The sequence below is a fragment of the Hippichthys cyanospilos genome, chromosome 12 (assembly GCF_059441005.1).
Source record: "Hippichthys cyanospilos isolate Australia breed blue-spotted pipefish chromosome 12, RoL_Hcya_1.0, whole genome shotgun sequence".
In the NCBI taxonomy this organism is placed as follows: domain Eukaryota; kingdom Metazoa; phylum Chordata; class Actinopteri; order Syngnathiformes; family Syngnathidae; genus Hippichthys; species Hippichthys cyanospilos.
In genome coordinates, this window is record NC_142380.1 from 9056260 (window position 1) to 9076845 (window position 20586).

Sequence of the window (20586 nt, forward strand, 5' to 3'; positions counted from 1 at the left end):
AACCTTTGAACTGTTTTCATAATCTGGGTAAAATTTCAGTTCCCTAGCATTTTCTTTCTATGCTTTGATGTGAAATGCCTTTGATGTATAGATCAAAGGATTGGATAAAATAGAAAGTTGATGTAATTCCAGGTCACTAAGCATCATCCCCATAAAGTACCTTTGATTGTACCATAATCTGTGCGTAACAAATGCCATTCTACATTAACACATCTGGCTTGTTATAAAGCAAACACTGTATTTTATGCTGAAATGTTAGAATGGTGACAGCCTTTCTTTGTTTGACTGCAACTCACTAATGTAACAGTTTTGCTTTCACGCAGCATGTATTGTTTTGTTTACCGACCAGTCATACCTTGCCGACAGGAAAATGCGAGTGGCGTAGTAAAGAAAAAGACAGAGTGATGGAGGGTAGAAAAACACGAGTGTGGACAGAAATTAAGGGGATGTGTGAAGTAAATCAGTAATTTATTCAAGCTGATGAGTCCCTTTGCCCACAGCTCCAGACTGCTGCCATCGAGCTATCAATATCCTCCCTTCATAAAGGCCAGTCATGCCATTTGATTTTCTGACCGTATTTTAAAAGATGAAAATAACAGCGAACTTAAATGACCGCATTCTTGTTATACTTTGGTCAGAACTCATTCTTATGTTCTTCAAGAGTCCAGATTTTCACTCCCAACTACGTAAATGTATGTGATGATATACTGTGTGTGATGCGTTTTCACAAAATCAGGCTTATCTCGCTGAGAGTAGTTTAAACCATTGATGAAAATATGAATTTTGGATGGAGATGCTCATTTTGGGATTTCTACAAAAAGTACCTCTTCACCTAAATTAATTTCCCAGCAGTCAAAAGGTTCGAATGGTAATCGAAGTGTATGAAAAGAATGGATTAATAGATGATGCTCACCATTAAAAAATGAATGTGGCAAAACTTTAGACATGTTTTTCTAAAAACTAGGCATCTCAACTTGGCAACATTAACAAACGCTGTCATTTCATCATGTATTATATATCATTATAAAATGAGTTTTCATTTTTGCCAACATAAGCCTGGTTTTGTGAAAATACATTACATATTTTCAAGTGTTTGGTTAAAAAAGTGTAAGAGAGGGCCAGTGAATTAAAATGAATTAAAGACTCATGTAATTAGTTTAGGTGATAAAAGTATTAAAGTGATTATTTTGGGTACTTAAGTAATACGTTACTTAAAGTTTTAAGTCCTACAGTTGATTACTTTAGAGAAAAGGTTTCAAAGTAATCCATTAGTTAAACTACAATAGTACTCAATTTCCTCAAGTGACTAATAAAATCATGATTCATGTATAAAGTAATTGATTACTGAGTATTTATTGAGTAATTGGTTAAATATCTCGTAAATAGGTGCTTAAGTGTTTAATTTATTTAGTACCCGCCATTTTTAGACACTACTTTAGCCAAACACTCGAAACATTTTGAAAACCTTATGAATCCGTACCGAAGCTTGAATGTCTAGACTCTTAAAAAAAAGAAAAATATGTATTTGGGATTAAATGAGTAAATATTAAAAAGGTAAGCTTGTAACAATATGTAGGAACCGTGCAAATAGAAAAAACTGATTGAAGTTACCGAAGCCTAGCTAGTAAGTTAGTCTCTCTATCCATAGCTAATGTGTGCAAATTGCTAGCTAGGATCTGTATGTCTAGAATCTATATAGCGAGCTAGCTAGTATATCTGGCTAGCATCTATACAGTGTAGAGAACAAGAAATAATCTTGATAGCAAGCTAAAAAGTATAACTATCTGTCTGTCTGTCTGTCCTTCTGTCTATATAGCGAGCTACTGTAGCTATTGTATCTAGCTAGCGTCTATACAGCAAGCTAGCTGGAATCCCAAAAGCTAGCTAAACCGTAAGCCTGCCCGCCCGCCTGCCTATCATCATCCAACAAATGTATTCACTTGTGCTGGGATGTGTATACTTGTTATATCCACCATAAATACAAGGACACTATTGAAATTCAGGCAGTTGACATAAAAGGCAGAGTAAGTACAAAAAATATCAATAGATTTAATCGTGAACCCAAAGTCATCTGCCTGATCCCTGATGGAGTCGCACGCCCTCTCTTTGTCGCATTCATCAGCGTCTAATGATAGCGCTTCACGTCTGGACATATTGATGTGGAATGGATGATGATCCTTAAAGCCTCCTAGATGAGGAAGGTCTTAACAAGACAAAATGAGAGAAGGTCTCACAAAAAACAAATCAATACATATTTCCTTGTCATATCTCCAGAAGGTTCCACAAACCAATCTCTGGAATAGATTGACATCAAAGAAAGTACGGTACCCTATTGATTGGTAGTATTTGTCATCTTATTACAAGGTTGCTTAAGTTGGAATTTTCAAACTTGTTTTCATTTAAACACATTTGATTTTGTCAGTGTTGACTCAGCATTTTTTACATGTTTTTTGGTGTGCTCTTTAGTATTTTACCCCAATCCTATTAAAGGCCTGTCAAATTCCCATGCATACTGTCCAGTATTGGACATATTTTGTCCAAGAGTGTCAGCATTTGAGGATGCGAGAGTGCAACAAGATCCCAATTTGGACAAAGAAAAGAAGGCGTGAAACACATGGAGGTGAAATTCCCACTGCCATGTTTGTAAAGGTCAAGGTCTCTGGAGGACAGTGAATTATAAGCAAACACGAGAAACCAAGTCCAGCATTGAACAGCCAGCTGAAAGATGCGCTTTGTGTTTGGAGAATTCCCTCAGCGCTGACAAGAATCATAAAGCCTATCACTTTTTCTATCCAAAGGCTATTTCGGAATGATGAGATTGATTAGCGTTTCAACCTTCGGGTCATATCCGAGAAGTCAACGGAGCGCTTTTAGGAATAGACGGCTTGTTTTGATTCCAAAGGAGTCGTTTCATTTCCTCATGTTGCCTCCTGTGCTCTGAGTCGTTTCTAAGTGTGCGCACACTTGCGCAGACAAGCACACTGCATCTTGTAAAGTATGCGGCGGCATGATTGCTATTATCATTTCTGATCAGATGGGTTATTAAACGAGGCCTGCTGTCAGGCTAGCTGCATGGGAACGATTATTTTGTTGGGGCATCGCAGGCCTAGTTCCGCTCGGCTGAGTGTGATGGATGGAAAGGAAATGGCGGTGTCTGAAAAAATTCCCAGTCCCGCCAGATAGCAGGCACTCCATAATTACAGTCTCACAGTTTGATGATGCTCAAATTGAACCGCGGCCATCTGTCCGTCGGCGTTAAGACAAAAGTCGCTGAAAATGTGCTTCTACTGTCGATCAATACTTTTAGTTTACAAACTCCTGCTTCAACCACCAATTCACGGTTATAAATCCTCCAATGACTTTGAAAGCCCTAATGTGCGGTTCCCGATTCTGCGAGGATGATTAAAACAATTTTCATGTTGAATATCCTCAATAGGAATGAGTCACCCGAGATTATACATTACCTTATGCTTTGGACCTTTAATTCAATGCACTCAAATGAAAGTAATTGAAGGCTCTTAAGCTCACAGCACATAATGAAACCCGATGATAAATTATACATATCAAAATGCACAGCTTGTTTATGCAGTCATTGGGGAAAAAAGGTACAACAAGGTTTTATTTTGAGTACCTGTTCGAGGGTTTCCAAGAAGAAACCGATGCTGGTCATTTATTTGTTGGACGGATTGGTAATCACAATGACAGTTTGTAATATCTTATCCGACCTGTAAGATTTCTGTATTTTCAGGACCAAGTCGCGACTAAAATCATTTAATTTTCTCTAAAACTGTGGTATTAGTCTCAAAAATGGGTGCTTAATCTATGGATGGATGTTTTTATTTCTTAGTTTGTTGGTTTTAATTCAAATCCCTTCCTATTTACATTTACAGTACATTCCCGTTCTCATCGTCATCCACATCTAATCAGGAGAAGGTGTCCGTGTTTACGTCATAGCTCTGCTACCTGCTTCCAGAGGTGAGCAGTCCTCCAGTGGAACAACAACTGATGGGAACACTTAAAAAAAAGCCTGAGTCTAAATCATGTAAATCAAAGTCTCAAAGCTTTAGGTATGTAAATACAGTATATTAAAATAGATGGTCCGGAAAAATGGTAGACTTCATAGTCTTGATTTGCTAGTCTGATTATTTGCTTCCCTCTAAAAAAAAAAATCAAATAATCTTTTCCTGATACTTGCTTATCTTCAACAAATCTTCATGAAGCGCTTGTGATATTTTTTGACTCCTCTAGATGGCAGTCTAGATTCAAAGCGGCAGGGGAAATTTAATACATTTCCACTGCACTAGTGTTTATTTATAAACCAAAAGCACCATCTAGAGGAGTAAAAAATAAAAAAAAGACACAGGTGCTCATGAAGCTTCATAGCTGGCATATTCTTCATATTTTTGAAAGAGGCCTCTGTGTTTATTACAGCGCATGAGCAAGTTTGTTTTCTCTGCATTGCGTGACATTTGACAAACGTGTCCTCCAAACATACAGTATACAGTGTAAACCGAAGGGGTCGAGTGCCGTGTGAGTGAATGCATGCGTGCAAATAGGTGAACAGCTTTGACCCAGACAGCAAGTGAAAAAAGAGAGACAGTAAAAAGATATTAAAGTGTTTTATGTAGCGGGGACAAAAAACGAGCAAATTTAGTGCAAGACCACTCCTTCATACTCCAGGGAGACATCTAACATCATCTTTTATTCATCCTTGGACTACATTCATCCCAAAGAGTTTGTACATGTTAATCACGGTGATGAAATCGACGTCAATATTTGATAAGAACGTAGTAGAGAAATGTGGAACAGCGTTGCCAACTATACAGTGTTAATAGTGTACATAGTGGTGTGCGGATCGGTGAAAACTATTTGAAAACCTGTCCTTGACACAAATGTTTAGACGAAAAACAATACAGGCATCGCAACACAGAGTGCCTTTGATTTTTTCATCTTCCTGCCTCGCAGAGATGTCTGTGTCGGAGCTTGGAGCAATTTAAGCTGCCGATCTGCGCGCCCTCAATAACCATGAAGACAAATGAAAGTGATCTCCCGCTGGTCCGACTATGACTGGGTAATATTTGTGAGAAGGCGCGTGCTCACGTTCAATTTCCTTTTAACTTGAACACATCCCAGAAGACTAAAGATGTACCAATGTGTGAACTCGCACTCACGTCTCCATGAAAAGATAAAAGTTAAAACCGGTATAAATACATTTGAATATACAGTGTCCTATACAGTGTCCTACTTTGTGCTTGATGTTCCTCAGGGCGGAGTTGCCTCGGACGTCGATATAAAGCGTGGCCTGTAGCTGACCAAACATGATAACCAGCAGAGTTTACACTTGAAGTTCTAATTTATTACGAAAGCTAACAGCTTCCCAAAGCTTTTGTCCCCACTGCTCCTCTTCAGCTGTGCTCGTGTGTGATCTTCACTTAGAGAACAATACTACAGGTACGGTCCTTCAAAATAAATATGTAAATACTGCCCTCAACTGACTGGTCTGAAAATTGGTCGATCAGCTCACGGGCACTCCTTCAAGACTGGTGATTGGCTCCCAGCGTAACCCTTAGTGGTGGTTGGGGGGGGTTGAGTTTCGCAGAAATCCCTTTTCGCAAGGGTTTCTTGGTCCCCGTTAACCATGAAAAATGAGGGAACACAAAACCTCAGTTTCCTTGAGAAATAGTCTGTTTTTGTGAAAACATTTACTTGAATTTAAACTTAACATCGTACACATTTCTTCATGGACTACGTTTAGCTCATTCACTGTAGTTGACAACTAAAGACGTAAAACCTCAATTTTTCCAATCAATTTTAACCCTTGTGCTGTACTTTCAGTGAGCATGCCTAGTTGTTACCATCTGGGTGAAATTTCAGCTCCCTAGTTTGTTCTTTCAACACTTTCCCTTTGATGTGAAATGCGTTTGATATTAGGATCAAATGATTGGACAAAATACTGCACAAGGCTCGGACTCTAAAACCGGCCTGTGCCTACTCCTATTTGTGTTTTTAACCACAGCCTGTCAATCTGTTGGTGCATGAATAATTGAGGAGTATTGAGTATGGTCAGCAGATGGTGAGTTGCTCTCAGTGGGCTACAGGAAGTGCACACACCTGTCCAGTTCAAACCTGCAGGAGCCGGGCTGCAAGGCGGCAAAGAGTGGCGAGATTTGCCCCCCCGCCGCTGCAGGTACGGCCATGCACACACGCAAGCCAGTGTGAATAATCGTAAACATGCCAACAGCAGATGTGCCCCCCCCCAAACACACACACACACACACACACACACCTGTTCCCATGCACCTGCTGCAGTCGAACACTTTCCAAAAAATCTCCGACTTATCTTCCTAGCGCACGCTCCCATGTGGCTTTGCTTTCCTGCCCCCGGCGTTTATCCTCGCCACCCGTGGAAATGCTCACTTGGCCGTCTCTTTATCGCTCTCCACCGCCGGCCCTAACAAGCACAACAGCTGGCCTGCTTTTGACACGCCTGAAAGCAACCGCCGGAGCAGCCGCTGACAACCCTTTGACCCCGCTACACCCTCCGAACCCGCCCCGTCCCAAAATCCCGACTCCGTCTCTGACCTTCCAGTCACATGAGTTAACCCCGGCTTACGCTCACGCACACACACCCAAACACACGCAATCGCAAACACACACACACACTTGTTTTTCCTATCATGGTGGGGACATTCCATTGACATAGTGCCTTTCCTAGCCACTAACCTTAACCATCACAGCAGGTTGCCTCAACCAAAATCCAATTCAAACTTACACTCTAAAAGTGAGTCAAAAAGCTCTCCGAAGAGCTCTGGGGTCCACCAAAATGCTCCTCACAATTTCAGGAGGTCCCCACAGAGACAGCAAAACTCAGGAGTTGGTCCCCACCATGTAGCAAAAATCAAGAGAACACAAACACACACACACAGCTGAAAGTCTGAAGGGCTGCCACAAGGGTTCGCACAAAATGGATCTTCAGCGCCGCCTCCCCCCTTGGCGTCTTCTAATCCCCCTCCTCTCCACTCTTGATCCTGTACCCCCTTCCCCTTTTTCTCGTCTCTGCCTCGCGTACCTCCCGTTTCTCTCCGCACTCCCCCTAATCCCGTCTATCTCCTTCCGGATGAAAGCAATTTTCGCCGCTTCCCACTTTTTATTTGAACCATCAGAGTATGATGCCGACGAGAAAAAAAAAAAGAAAAAGAATGCAGATGACAAACTTGCGTTTCGGTTTGCGTGCTTGTCAGAAGGCCAAGTCTCTTTTCTTTTTCGTCTGATTTCTCCGCTTTTGTGCTCTCTTGGAAGGCATCTCCGTTGAGAATTTGTAACGAAAATAGAAGGGCTTCAACATCACTGATAGCTAAAGTGCATAGAATACACAATTTCTTTGTATCTACTAAAAGCTCTGGGTGTTTAGTGTTATTATTTTCCTAGGAGTCTTTTGTATCAATTCGTACTGTCACCAGGTTGCTTTTATGCCTATTGTTGGAACTCAAAAATGCATACAAACAAAAGAGATCCCAAGCGCGATGACGTGTGAAATCAAAAGTGCTACTGAAAGGAATCACAGCAAAATATTCTATTTGACAATGATTTCCCGTCCACTACATCTCATAAAAAATGCGCGGCCAATGTTAGCAGTGCTCATGGCGGATATTAGATTCTGACGTCAGTGATAATTAGCAAAACTATTACAGTGTTAAAATTGAAGCCCTATTTTTTCCCCATTGAACACAATCAATTTGATTATGAACCAAAATGCGCACAATCTATTCTTTGAAACAAAATATTAAATATTTGGTACATTAAGAAATGTGTATGGTGTATAGTACAAATAAAATAAATTGATAAATAAAAAATTGTTTTTTTATGGTTCAAGTCACTGTGCACTTCACTGGTAAGCTATTTTTAAGGCAAAGACCTCCTCCAAGCATACCAAGAAGGTTAAAAAAACGGCTATTGAGCTCTAATTATTTTCAGAGGCGGCTTGTTGAACCAACCCTGCAAGCACTAGTGATAACGTATCATCAAACTGTAATACACTTCCACATTAATAAACGAAAAAAGCAATATAATTCAATTTACAACCACTGCTTAATACTTATAGTATTTATACAGGTTACAGTTTAGTTTAAAACTGAAAAAAGTAACAAAGTGGATATATAGGTACAAATAAATAGATGCCAATCCTTATTTTATTGCAATTACACTTCAGATGGTAAAAAAAAAGCCTTTTCCCTGGAGTCATTTGTTCCTCCCCGGCATCGCCTCGTGCCCCGCCCCTTTATTTGAGAAGGACTGTGTTTAGCTACCAACGAAAAAAAAAAGTAAAGTGGCCATTACTGGTGATAGACAATATCAGCACGTATTGAAACATTGCCCACTGATGTGCCCAGTTTCAATGGACTCATACCATGTGACCTTAGAGTTTAACCAAACAGAGCAAGAGAGTAATCCTTCATTTCTGTATGGTGCCCGTATTTTTCCCTCCACTAGTTAGACAACACAAAGACAACAAGAACAATTGGTGGTAAGAGTTACACTTTGTTGCCATCTGTCTCTAAACTGACATTCCAGTTGGTTCTATCTGATCTAGAAAAAAAAAAAAAAACACAGTACTTCCCCGCAAAGGGCCTGGAGCAAACTCCATTATTAATCAGCAGGCACAGTGAATCTGAAAGTACATAAAATGAGGTTTAAAGAGAGCGGAGTGTGTGTCACTCCATTGGCTTTTGCCGTCTGTTCTTTCCCGCGGTTGCAAGGTTGAAGGGCGTTTAATATTTTATTCATATAACCGTGCTAAAGAGCGGACGGAACGAAAGGCTAAGGGAAAAACAAAGGGGGAAAGTCCACGACAAAGAAGAAAGTGCATAGAGGAAAAAAAAAAGCCATGATGCTCATTATACGGAAGGAACACTTGTAATGTTGTTGACGACACATCTGTTTGCCTCGTAAGCTGTCTGGCAGATGCCGCCACCCAAGTGTGTAACTGCATGCTGATGTGTACTTACGCTTTTGTGTCCGTGTGTTTACACCGCTGGAACTAGATTATAATGCTGCTTGCACAATCCCGCAAAAAAAAAAAAAAAGAATGAAAAAAAAAAATGAAATCCCTCTGGTTTGTTTTCCAATTAATTATAAACATTAAATGGATGGGATAAAGGTATATACTATGCTTCTGAAACAAACTGAGAACTGCCTATAAACATCTTATTAAAACCAGTGACCATCGGCAAATCGTCCGTATTGCACCACACCATTTTTCAAATTGGTGGTACGTGAAGGCATGTGTTATCAAATCTAATTTATTGCTTTATCATGCCCTGGCAGAAAGAGCACTTTTTTTTTCTTTTTAAACAAAGAACAAATTAATTGGAACATGAATCATCTTATTACTAATTTACTAAAGCTGTGTTTTTTCCCTCCTCCAAACGTATTTTGCACTGGTTAGGGGGCTCTTGGCTTTAAAAAATAAATAAATCAATAAATAAATCACAGGAGGTATATCATTGAAAAAAGGTTGAGAACTACTGCTGCACTTCAAGTATCTGTAAATTACTCTGAAAAAATTGTAGGGCTGCAATTAAGAATTATTTAAAAAATTGATTAATCTGTAAAAAAAAGGTAAACAATCAATAAGTAACTGACAACTATTTTAATATTCAATCTAGTCAGAGCTGTTATTTAATTTTGAATTGTCCAAATGTCATTCCTACGTTGCAGTAATTATTCTCTGATTCATTCATGTAGGTTTTCATGAAAGCAGATTGGCTTTGGTTTTTGAACAAAATTAGACTTTTGCAAACAAATAGGAAATGGTCTTTAAGTCAGTCAAGTGGAGCGCTTAACAATGTGCGCGATGTCTAGGTAAACATGGGTAGTATCATGTGAAAGATTGACTTCCATTCCTTACTTTGAATTGCATCTAGGTAATTGCTATGTTGTATGTGTGGAAACACTGCCATCCAGTGGTCATAGTTATCATTACAGTGCTCAACTGGCTTTTATTAGGTAAGCATTAGTCAAGGGTGTCAGCTACCCTCCATAAAAAAAACATATTTGACCAAAATTCTATTATTTATTAGCCTGCCTTCACAAAACATAAAACCGGGACGACATAATGTTGCGGTTTACCCGACACTTACTATACGGCTATTAGCACAGTCGAAGACTATTTCCTATTAAGCGTATACCTTTATGCTATGCATTTTATGTGCATTTATGATTCACTTACAAGCCATCCATTACCAGTATCTTTAATGGACCGGCCCCTTCCCTTTGCATGAACAATTTTTTAAAAGCTTATGATGGGATGATGACGAATTGTGACCCTAAGTGACGGCGATGCAGAGTGACATCATCATTGTTCTTTCAAACAATGTGTAACGCGAGCATGTGAGAATTCGCACGAGAAGAAAAGCAGCTTTTTAAACTCGGCCTGCAATTCCTGGATAGGGTTTCAGGTCTGGGATGCGCAACACACAATCTGACGTGTGTGTTTGTGTAGTTTGTGAGTCGCGCTGCTCTATCTCACGCCAGCATAGCGAGGTAGCTTCAACCAGTAAGCGCTACGAGTTATTCCCCTTGCAGCGGGTCTCGACTCGTCTGAAGGCTTACAACACGTGAAGCTTAAAACCCGTGCTCAACACGGACAAGGGGATCTGTGCGTTTGCAGGTTGGCTGGCGCGCACACACACACACACACACACACACACACACACACACACAAACACACACAAAATTCAATGGAAGGATTGGCCCGGAACAGTTTTTTTTTTAATTCATTATTTTCAGGTAGGGCTGGGAAATAAATCAAATTTGTCAAAAAAAGACAATGAAATTGATATTTTGCATTGAATGGGGGCTACTTGGTGACTTATTTATTTTTTTATGCTATTTTGGCTGTTTGTTACTCTATTTTTGTTTGTTGTTCTTAGAGAAATAATGTACCGAAAAGTCAGAGGTCTTTTTTTTTTTTTTTCTCTTTTTCTTAACAAATTCCTAAACTCTGCAGCTCTGGGAAACCCCATTTTGGGGAAAAAAAAAAAAAAAAAAAGGGACCACAGTGAAACTTTTGTCATGTTTTTAGCTATTTTTTAATGTTGTACTTTGCGAAACATTGCAGCAAAAATCTGGGGTTGTTTTTTTTTTTTTTTTTGCTCCGGCAAACCCCATTTTTAGAAAAAGAATGGGACCAATTGGTGTAATCTTTGATTTTTGTGCTAATTTTGTTGTACTTATTCCCACATTAATTTTGCGGTTATTTTTTTTTTAATTGTTTAAAATAATTTCAGGCATTGATATGAGTAGCAGGATGCAAATGCATCTAATGCCATCTTTTGGAGGGGGGGGGGGGGGGGGGGTGCTCTCCTATCCTTAACCAGACCACAGTTTTGTATAGCAACCATAAAAGCTTGTTTAATAGCTGCGTAAAATGCCTCACAAAGAGCTAAAGACCTGGAAAACGTATTGGCTGCCCTCTTCGCTAACATGCAAAACCAGGATTGGCTTGCGGAGCGTGTCGATGCATTATTGAATCAAAGTAGCTGGGAGGAGACCTTAACATTTTCTCTATCACTTTAATCCTGCCATCATACTTGTTATACTGCCAGTCTTTTAAAAATAGAAGCAGAATGACATTTTCCTCAGGCTTCCGACTTAATTCTCACATCTTTCACGAACAAGTTGAAAGTAGTTCCCTTACAGTCTGGAGAGGGGAGGAAAAAAAAGTGTTTTCCATCCTTTTAGCTGTCCCCACTCACTTTCACCTTTAATACCTCTACTTCCCTGCATAAACGGGCTATTACAGTATCATTACAGTGCCCATTTACGGAGACTTAGGTTCTGTGTTCTGGGGCTTGTGCGAGACGCATTATGTCATTAAGTCATTATGAGGCAGGATATGTGAAAATAATACCCATAATAGGAGCTACACTGGGCACTACATTGGGCTAAAGTCTCACCCATGCCAGCCGGCCCGTCTATTCGCCCTTCTGCCGGCGGATTTGCATGAGCACTGAATCACATGATCATTTTCCTAAAGGGAAAAAAAACAAAACAAAAAGGACTCACCCCTGAGTTGGGATACGCAGTCCAGCCCAGTTCGGCTGTAGCCACTCGAGTGTCCATCAAAGTTTCTGCAGAAAAAAAGGAAAAAGAGGTTGGAGATTGGAAAAAGAAAAAAAAAAATCCAGATATAGTGTGTAACATCATGTCTTCTATATTTGACTCATCTGCCGGAAAATTGCGTCACAAATGATCATTCGCATCTGTATAAAACTTAACTGCAATAACTCTTTTGTAAAGTGTTGCTTCATGTTCCGATTAATTTGCTCTTCATTTGAAAAATGAAAGACTTAACAGTGCAAGGCCAGCCATGTCTGATTTACAAAGCTTTGCAACTATATCTATAGTCCTATCGCTTGCCTTTAGGTTAGTGGTGTCCAAACTAGGGCTCTGGGCCACTTGCAGCCCAGCATTCGCATTTTAGCAGCCCGTGGCATATATTGGATTTGCATTAATCAATCATCAATCAAAAGAAATGAAAATGTTTGATGCAAGACAGCATTTGAAGTGTGGAAAAAGAACAATCCCCAATTTTCCTCATCACCTCTAACAGAAAGCTCTGATGAAACAGTTTTTTAACTAGATTAAAATGTTATTGTTGAAAAAAAGCCATCTGTTTTTTTTTTTTTTTTACTACATTTTTATATGAAGCCCTCAGAGAAAAAAATTGGACATTCTTGATTTACCAACTCCAGAAATTGTAAACATCCAGAAGCATGTAACATCGTCCATTATATTTCTGGCTTGTCTACCAGAAAATTGTGTCACACATTATATTCTGCATCTGTATAAAAATGAAGGTATATATTTTGCAAATGAGTCATTATACCACAAATTAGCAAAAAGTTGCTTCAAGTTCCAATTACTTTGCTCTTAGTCTGGAAAAAAAAGCATTCTTGTCACTGCATTAAAAAGCATCCCTAGATATATTTTATACAGATGACAGATCATTTAATATCATCTTCGATTTTTGGCTTGTGTGCTGGAAACTTGCATCACTAGCGTTAGGTGAATTCATATGAAACTTAACAAAACAGAGTCTGTAGAAAAAAAAGTTTATTCATCTTCCTATTCATTTGCTCTTAAATGGAAAGGAAAATGTACTGTTTGTGTCATGGCGTTACAATATGTTCAACTAGATTTGCTGATACTTGAGGAACCCTGTTCCAATCTCATTACAACCTGAAGTGCCGTCACAAACCCACAGAAGTACACTTGTGGTGGTATCTGGACATATTTGATTCAGCAATTCCGCAGGATAAATTGTGTAACATCTTTGGTTTTATTTCTGGCTTTTCTGCAGGAAAATTGCATCACTAATTATTAGGTGCATCCATGTGATACTTAAAAAAGAATCACCCAAAAAATGCAATAAATTGCTTCATGTTCCAATTAATGTACTCTTAAATTGAAAATATAATGTAAAGTTCCTGTCATGACATTAAAAAACCTTCAATTTTATTGGCTAGTTTCTGCAGAAATCTCAGACACCCGCTAATGTGCATTTGTCTATCCCCATTTGAGAACCACTGTCTAGGAAGGCAAAAGACAGGAAATTAACCTTACCACTCAAATGATTGTGTGAAATACTCTTTCCTGTCCCGCTGTTAAAAGTTGCTGTATTGCTCATGATTTTTGACTTCTAAATGGGCTTGTGAAAAACCACAATTGATAAGGTGTGGTAGGGAGAAATAATATCCTTGCTTCAAAATATTTCAAAATCTCAACTTCTTTTTGTTTTTTTGCAGCTAAATTCCATTTTTCTTCATGCGTGCATTTAAAATTGAAGGATATGATGAATTTCCAGAGGTAGGTTTTGGGAGGATTGCTATTGTTCGTCTTCAGTGTGTCACAATTACAGGAAAAGACCGATCCCGTCCCCTGACAGCCACAAAAAATGTTTTCTGCTCGTTTGCCTGCCCCAAAAAAGGCCTAATCTCTAACACGAAAGGAAGGATGTCTTTTCTGTCAGTCACCCCTAGGAGAGAAAATGTAACCGTCGTAAAATTGGACAAAAAGTTCTGAACCGTAGCTTCTCTTCTCTGTGACGCGCAGTAGACAAATTAGTCTGGCGACTCACAGGAGACATTTACTTGCTCCGTATTGATTCACGTCTTCTTTTTTGGCAGGGTGAGCTCCCCAAAAAAAGGGGAGTAATTCACAATTCTCTCTGCATCATTCACTCACATATTTAAAGTGACGGACACGTCGGCCTTGGGAACATGATTTGTGGAGTCGTAATTTAGCTAAGAATTTTCTGGACCGAAGCGTCCAATTTTTCCAGCAGAATGGTATATTTCACTTTTTGGGACATCTCTTTCTCCGTTTGTTGTATTTGGAGACAAATAGGTGAAAGGAATTTCAAGGCGATCATCCGCAGGACGGCAGAGTGTTGCTGACTTGGACGCCATCCATGTAGCGCAGCAAACAGTTGGCTAGCACCACCCACACGTGTTGTTGATGAAGGAGATGAATTGCAAGCTGCAGACTCTCAGCCTCTCATTCAGGGAGACCTTCCAAACGTTTTTTTTTTTTAGCTTTTAGCTTCCCCACTCCAGGAAGCGTGCCCCCGCAGATGTCGTTTTTTTAAGACGCTCCCAACTCAAAAGTGATTGGGAAATCGTTCCAAACGGAGCTTTTTGAAGACTGTCATCTTTTCGTCAAGTGATCTTGGTTCGGGGAAAAAAGAAAAAAGGAAAAAGAACAGAAGTCGCAAGTGAAGCGACAAGCGTGCAGCATCCTCAAGCCGCACTTACTGGGAGACGCTGTCTTCAGACATGAAAGCAATTAGCCAGGGTAATTCCATGACACACTCACATATATTCGCCAGACAACACATTTCACTCAGAGGATAATGAATCCGTTGATGTGCTAAGCAACAACCCAACAAGCCCAGCTTCTAGCTTTCAAATATTTTTTTTTGTATTTGGATATCCGAATGAAAATTTTAATGGGTATTCAGATAAAAGCTGGAAATTATACACGTCAATTCTGGATACAGAAAGACACAAACACATTTCCACTTGATAAATTATTTTCTGTCATTTTAGACGGTTAGGGTCTCGTTTATTGCAGGGGTTATGTTACCCCCAAAAAATCCACAGTAAACAAAATCTGTGAGGTCGAAATGTTTTGCTTTTGTACCCATTTTTTTAGTCCAATCTCGAAGGAGGAAAAATATCAAAGAAAATACAAAAAAAAGTATAATATTCCATATTTTATCTGGGAAGGTGTCACTACAGTTATCTTATATTCTTCCGGACTGTGTACACTAAATAAACAAAAGGTTTTTGTTTTGTTTTGTCTTTTAATCCCGAAATACTCCAATTACTGGAGGACTCGTTTCACCCCTATTTCCATCCCCAATTTCCTTGAGCTGAGCAAGGCCTTGTCTTTTTTTCAGCCCAGCCATGCCTCGTCGCAGACTTGGGAGGAAGGAGCCGAGCGTGAAAGCGGCCGATGGAGCTGGGGCCTGCCAACACGTTCTCCGGGGAAATCACAAGAGCTTTAGTCAAATCACACGGGCTCTTGCTAGCCCATTCTCGATTTCCTTTTAGAGGCGGATGGAAGAAGGGCAAAAGGCGGCCAATAGTGGTAAAGGCACAGACAAAGGGGTCAAATGCTCATGGGAAGGCTGGATGAACTGGGTCTTGCGACCTAATGTCTGCCTTTGACACTCAGACGAGAGGAAATGGCGTTTGCTAAGTGCTTGTTAGCAAGCAGGCAGGGCTCTCGCACCTGTTCACTGGCCTTTAGGATTTGGGAAACGTCCCCTGTTAGCGGGAGACTTTTAAAAGGATACTTCACTCATTTAGCCATTTTTAATATTATTTAATATTTTAATACATAATCATTTCTTTTTTCATTTGGTCAGAAAATACATGCTGTTTGTCTCTGTATGCCTTGAAATTAGTTGGCAACCAGTTTGGGGTGTCCTGCACTACTGCCTGAAGTCAACTGGGATAGGCACCAGCAAGCCTAGATCAAGTTCACATATTTATGCAGAAAGATGGTACAAGATTTGTAAAATTTGTGTTGTTTGGTTTGGGTTGGGTTGCTTTTTTTAATTGCTTGGTTACACCAAAATCATGCCTTTATGTTTAGAAATAAGAGCAAAACTAAATTATTTTTCTAAACTCGGATTAGTAGAATACAGCACCACCACAAGAGTAACATGCCAGTTTGGAGTTAAAGTGGATAGTGCCCCCTGGTGGAGAGTAAAATAGCAGTTCAAACTTCAAATCAATACTTTGATGGTGTCTTTTTCTGTCTCCCTCTGCTTACCAGCATATTAACCCCTGGTGGCTAGTAAAGAAAAAAAAAAACACACACTGGGCTATAAGTCGCAGGGTGTAAACCTCATGGTTTACAGTCCGAAATTTACGGTACTCCGAATCCTGCGACGGATGTAATTTGTGTTGTCCAAAAGCGACAGTCTCATGGAGGATCAAGACCCTGAACCTCCAAGCTGACGGATCTAACCCGAGGCGGCACCGATAGTCCTCATTAGGGACCGGCCCATGGATCAATAGCGAATGGTGGGCTGTTTGTGCGAGTGCGGAGAGGGGGGGACGATAGAGCGAGGGAGACTGCATTAAACATTGATGGGGACCCGGTGGTAGCGATCGATAAGGCAGCCCTCTCTTTTGCACAATTACACGTCAGCAAGCGGTGGCGTCATTCATCACATGATTACATATTGCAGACGCAGGGTGAGATGCACCCACTGTTTGGCGCTCTTTGAGCTTCAACGTACATCTTGATGCTTTGCAAATGAGAAACGTGTAATTCAAGCCTTTGCGGCCTGGACGTATGATTGCAGGGCCGTCGGTCGATACAACATGTGCCCCGGCGCCTCTCTCGAGCTCCCCCAGTCAATAAGGCGGACAATTCTCTGCAGATTTGCCTTCTCATCCAAGAACACATCGTTTCCCCATTCATCTATCCTTTAACGCGGACCCCCGCGTCCCCCCCGGCTCTCGAGGATGCTGGCGCGTTTTTGTAATTCAATGAGACAATCAGGTCCAGCTGCTGAAGGCGAGGCTTAAAGAACCCTCGCTTTGTGGCAGGCGCAACAAACCCAAAGAAGATCTTTGGGGCCTTGATTTCGCAGAAGGGATGTATACTCGCTTATATGAGTATAGAAGACAAGGGGCAGAGGAAAAAATAAAAAAAACATGAGCACAAAAAATGAGCACTTAAAGGGACAAGTCCTAAGCATAGTCAACACAAAGACTGTGCTCTTGCAAACGGGTGGTAAATGTCTCAGATTTGCCCAGCCATTTGTTTTTTTTAAATGAAAACTGTATATCTTGAAAATTCCGGCCAAAGTGGAAATTTGCGAAAATCTCCGGATCCGCGTTTGCGTGTAGCAATAATAAACCAGAGTTTTACGTCATCACTCTATTTCTCATCGAAGACGCCGACGCCAGACATGGAATTTTTTTCTGATATTACAGAATTTGGCAACATTACAACCGAGTAGCAGCTTGGCACGCTTGTAAATAAATAAATGTGAACGAAGCAGATTCGTGTAGCAGCATTTTTTTTTTTTTTAAATAAAAGGGGAGAATGAGCCGAATTTACATAGCCCTGGTTGTGTGTAGACAAGGCCTTCATGATGGACAAAAATCACATTTCAAATTTCAAAAACACCTGAATAAATGTGTTCTAGCACATCAACATTTTTTTAAATATAATTCAAGGTTTAGTGATGGTTAGTTATATTACAAAAGGTGGCGCCGCTCAGACAGGAAGTCGCCATGTTTCGCCATCCGTCTTTTAGCAACGGAAAGCCGAAGAAGGAAAATTTCCATCCGTCCATCCATCCATTTTCTGCTTATCCTCACTTTGCTTGATCATTCAAATCGCATTTTTTCATGTCCTGTCTTGTGATAGGCGCAACAATGCGGAAGAAGATCTTTGGGTCTTGCGAGAAAGATTTCGCAGAAGGTGTGGCGGAGGATGCGGAGATATAATTTTAGAACCCTTTATGGCCCGAGTCAAAAAGTATGGCCACGCTTGGCTGAAAAAATATTATTTTACAGGAAGTACATGATTGAATAAAAAAACAATCTAGTGTTAATAGTATGGATCCATTTTGTGTCTCTATGCAAAAATAGTTGCGTTCATTAAAGCTGGTTCACGGTAAATAAAAGAAGAAAAACAGATGTGATAGTTTGGATTTCTGAGCCAGTGTTCAGAGTGGAGCATCCCTGTAAAATCAGACGTGAGATGTATTTCATTTCTTGCTACGCTGAGTCTGTGTCACTCACGGTGAAGGCTTTAAGTGGAAGATTCGGCGCAGGCAAGAGAAATACATCCGAGAAATATGTTACTTTCGCGTCTCCCTGAAGATGACAATGTGGCTGATTTGAAAATTGAACGGAAAGTAATCTGCCGTCCTCCGAGACAACAAGTGACGGCGCGTGTATCCTAAGCATTTTGGGCTCGCTAGGATGTGAGAAAATAACAGTTTGAACAGCCCAGAGACAAGGAAAGCACAAAAAAAGAAGGATGAGAAGCGAGGAAGTGCCGAGAGATCAGAGGCAGATGTTCCGAAAATTAATAAACATGCAAGATGGGCAGACTGATGAAATTAGCAAATAATTTCATCATAGCAAGGTGACATTCTTCCGGCGGATCACCTTTATGATGATTAAATATTCCAACGCTATCCCCTAGTCGCGTGAAATTGAGTTTGCTGTGGGATGGATACAAAAACGTAGATGGAAATATAAACAATGTCCTGAAAGATAACAAACACGTACGTGACCAAAATAAAGGTGGCACAAAATATCAATTTTGCGATATTTTGAATTGTCACGGAACAATATTGACCAATCATCGGACACCATATTGAAACAAGCAGTACACATGTTTTATGTATTGTTTCTATTGATTGGCTGCATTGTTAGTTACCACAATTCATTTTGTTAAGACAAAGAGTATTGGCTCAAAATGTGGGAAAAAAAGAACATTTTTCAACAACACGGAATTGTGATGTTGATGTGCAAAACAGGTACGAGCCAATAAAATGGGATTACCTTGTAAAAGCTTTTATTTATTTATTGTTTTTTTTTCTTTTTTTTGGGTCATTGTGCATAGAAAATAAAGCGCCGGAAAAATGAAATTGAAATGTCCTTTTATTTTACTTATAAGACTTTTGGAACTCGATCAGTTCACCAACCCAAACAAACTTTTGGCAGCGTAATATCCACTTTAATTATGAAGTTCACCCTTCTGTGAAGATTGTGAATTTCATTGAAAATAGTGTGAAAAATGATCAGAATCTAGAGCTAGGCAATCAAACAAATTAATTGGATTAATTTGTCATTTGGATAATTGATTAAAAGCTTTGAAAATGAGCTGAATCGTGAAAATGAGATTTTGCAAAAGTGTCAGAATGCTTGCTGGACATGTGGTTTACAAGATAAGTTGACAATCGTTACTAAATCATTTGAATTTGTTCATTCCTATGAATTTCCCGACCCTCTTTTAACCAAACACTTGAAAAAACAAACTGACAACTAGCTAACCCTTGAGTACTTATAATCAGTATCACATCGGTCCATATTCATAATATTGACACATAGTTTCGGAATATGGTCAAAAATAAATATCAAAATGAAAAGCAAAAAAAAAAACAAAAAAAACAAAAAAAAAAAACAACAACCACACACACACGCAGGCTTGTATTAAGGACCTTAAGTTCGCTTAGTTTAACGCTAAAAGCACTGCAAAAAAATAAAAAATAAAAATAATTATGTTACTGTTGAAAGTCGCTGTTAATGATGATGTGACAGCTGTTGATTCATGACATTTGTGCTACATGGCTAACATCGCTAACAAGCCGGCCTTGTGAATTTAGCAGCAGTCCCTAGCGCAGAGCTCTTGCTATCACCAAAACAGGACACAAGCACAACAGCGTGTCTCATCTGTCTGCCGTTCTTTTTTTTTTCACCCGGTCAACGGAGAGTGCTAAGGCACATCATTTGCATTCATTAACATTACATTAGCGCAAGGAGTGATCTTTGGAAAGCAGGCTGCTGGAGAGTGTCATCTTTAATTCATCATATCCTCACCACCCCCCAGCCCCTTTTACCTTCACCCTCCCTCGCTCTTTCACTCACTTCTATCCTCCGCTTCCCCTTAATCCCAGTGTCTCTTTTCTCCTCATTTTCAATTCACCTTTCCTCAATTTCCACTTATCGGAGACCTTCAGCTTCATCACTTTTCACCCTGACTCCTATGTTTTTCTTTTTTTTTTTTATTGTCTTCACGATCCCATTCATTTTTCGATTTATACATCTCATTGTTGGCAATGACAAATTGAAGGCCATAGAAATACATACAAGCATATATATATATATATATATATATATATATATATATATATATATATATTTTTTTTTTTTTTAACTACTAATGCTATCACAAGGGGAAAAAAAACAAAGTCAATAAATCCAAACGAAGAAATGTGACGGTCTTTTACGCATGAAGCCACGGTTTAGAAAGTGTGCAATA

The 20586-nt window shown here is 39.7% G+C and overlaps 1 protein-coding gene across 3 annotated transcripts in view; it reads right to left on the bottom strand.

Moving 5' to 3' along the window:
* ephb1 (EPH receptor B1) overlaps positions 1-20586 on the bottom strand; it is a 168569-nt gene that overhangs the window by 99393 nt on the left and 48590 nt on the right. For all 3 annotated transcript variants that reach the window (XM_088428902.1, XM_088428903.1, XM_088428901.1), the window contains exon 2: positions 12067-12131. In XM_088428902.1, the coding sequence (XP_088285028.1) occupies positions 12067-12131 (65 nt within the window). The remainder of the gene's footprint in view (positions 1-12066; positions 12132-20586) is intronic.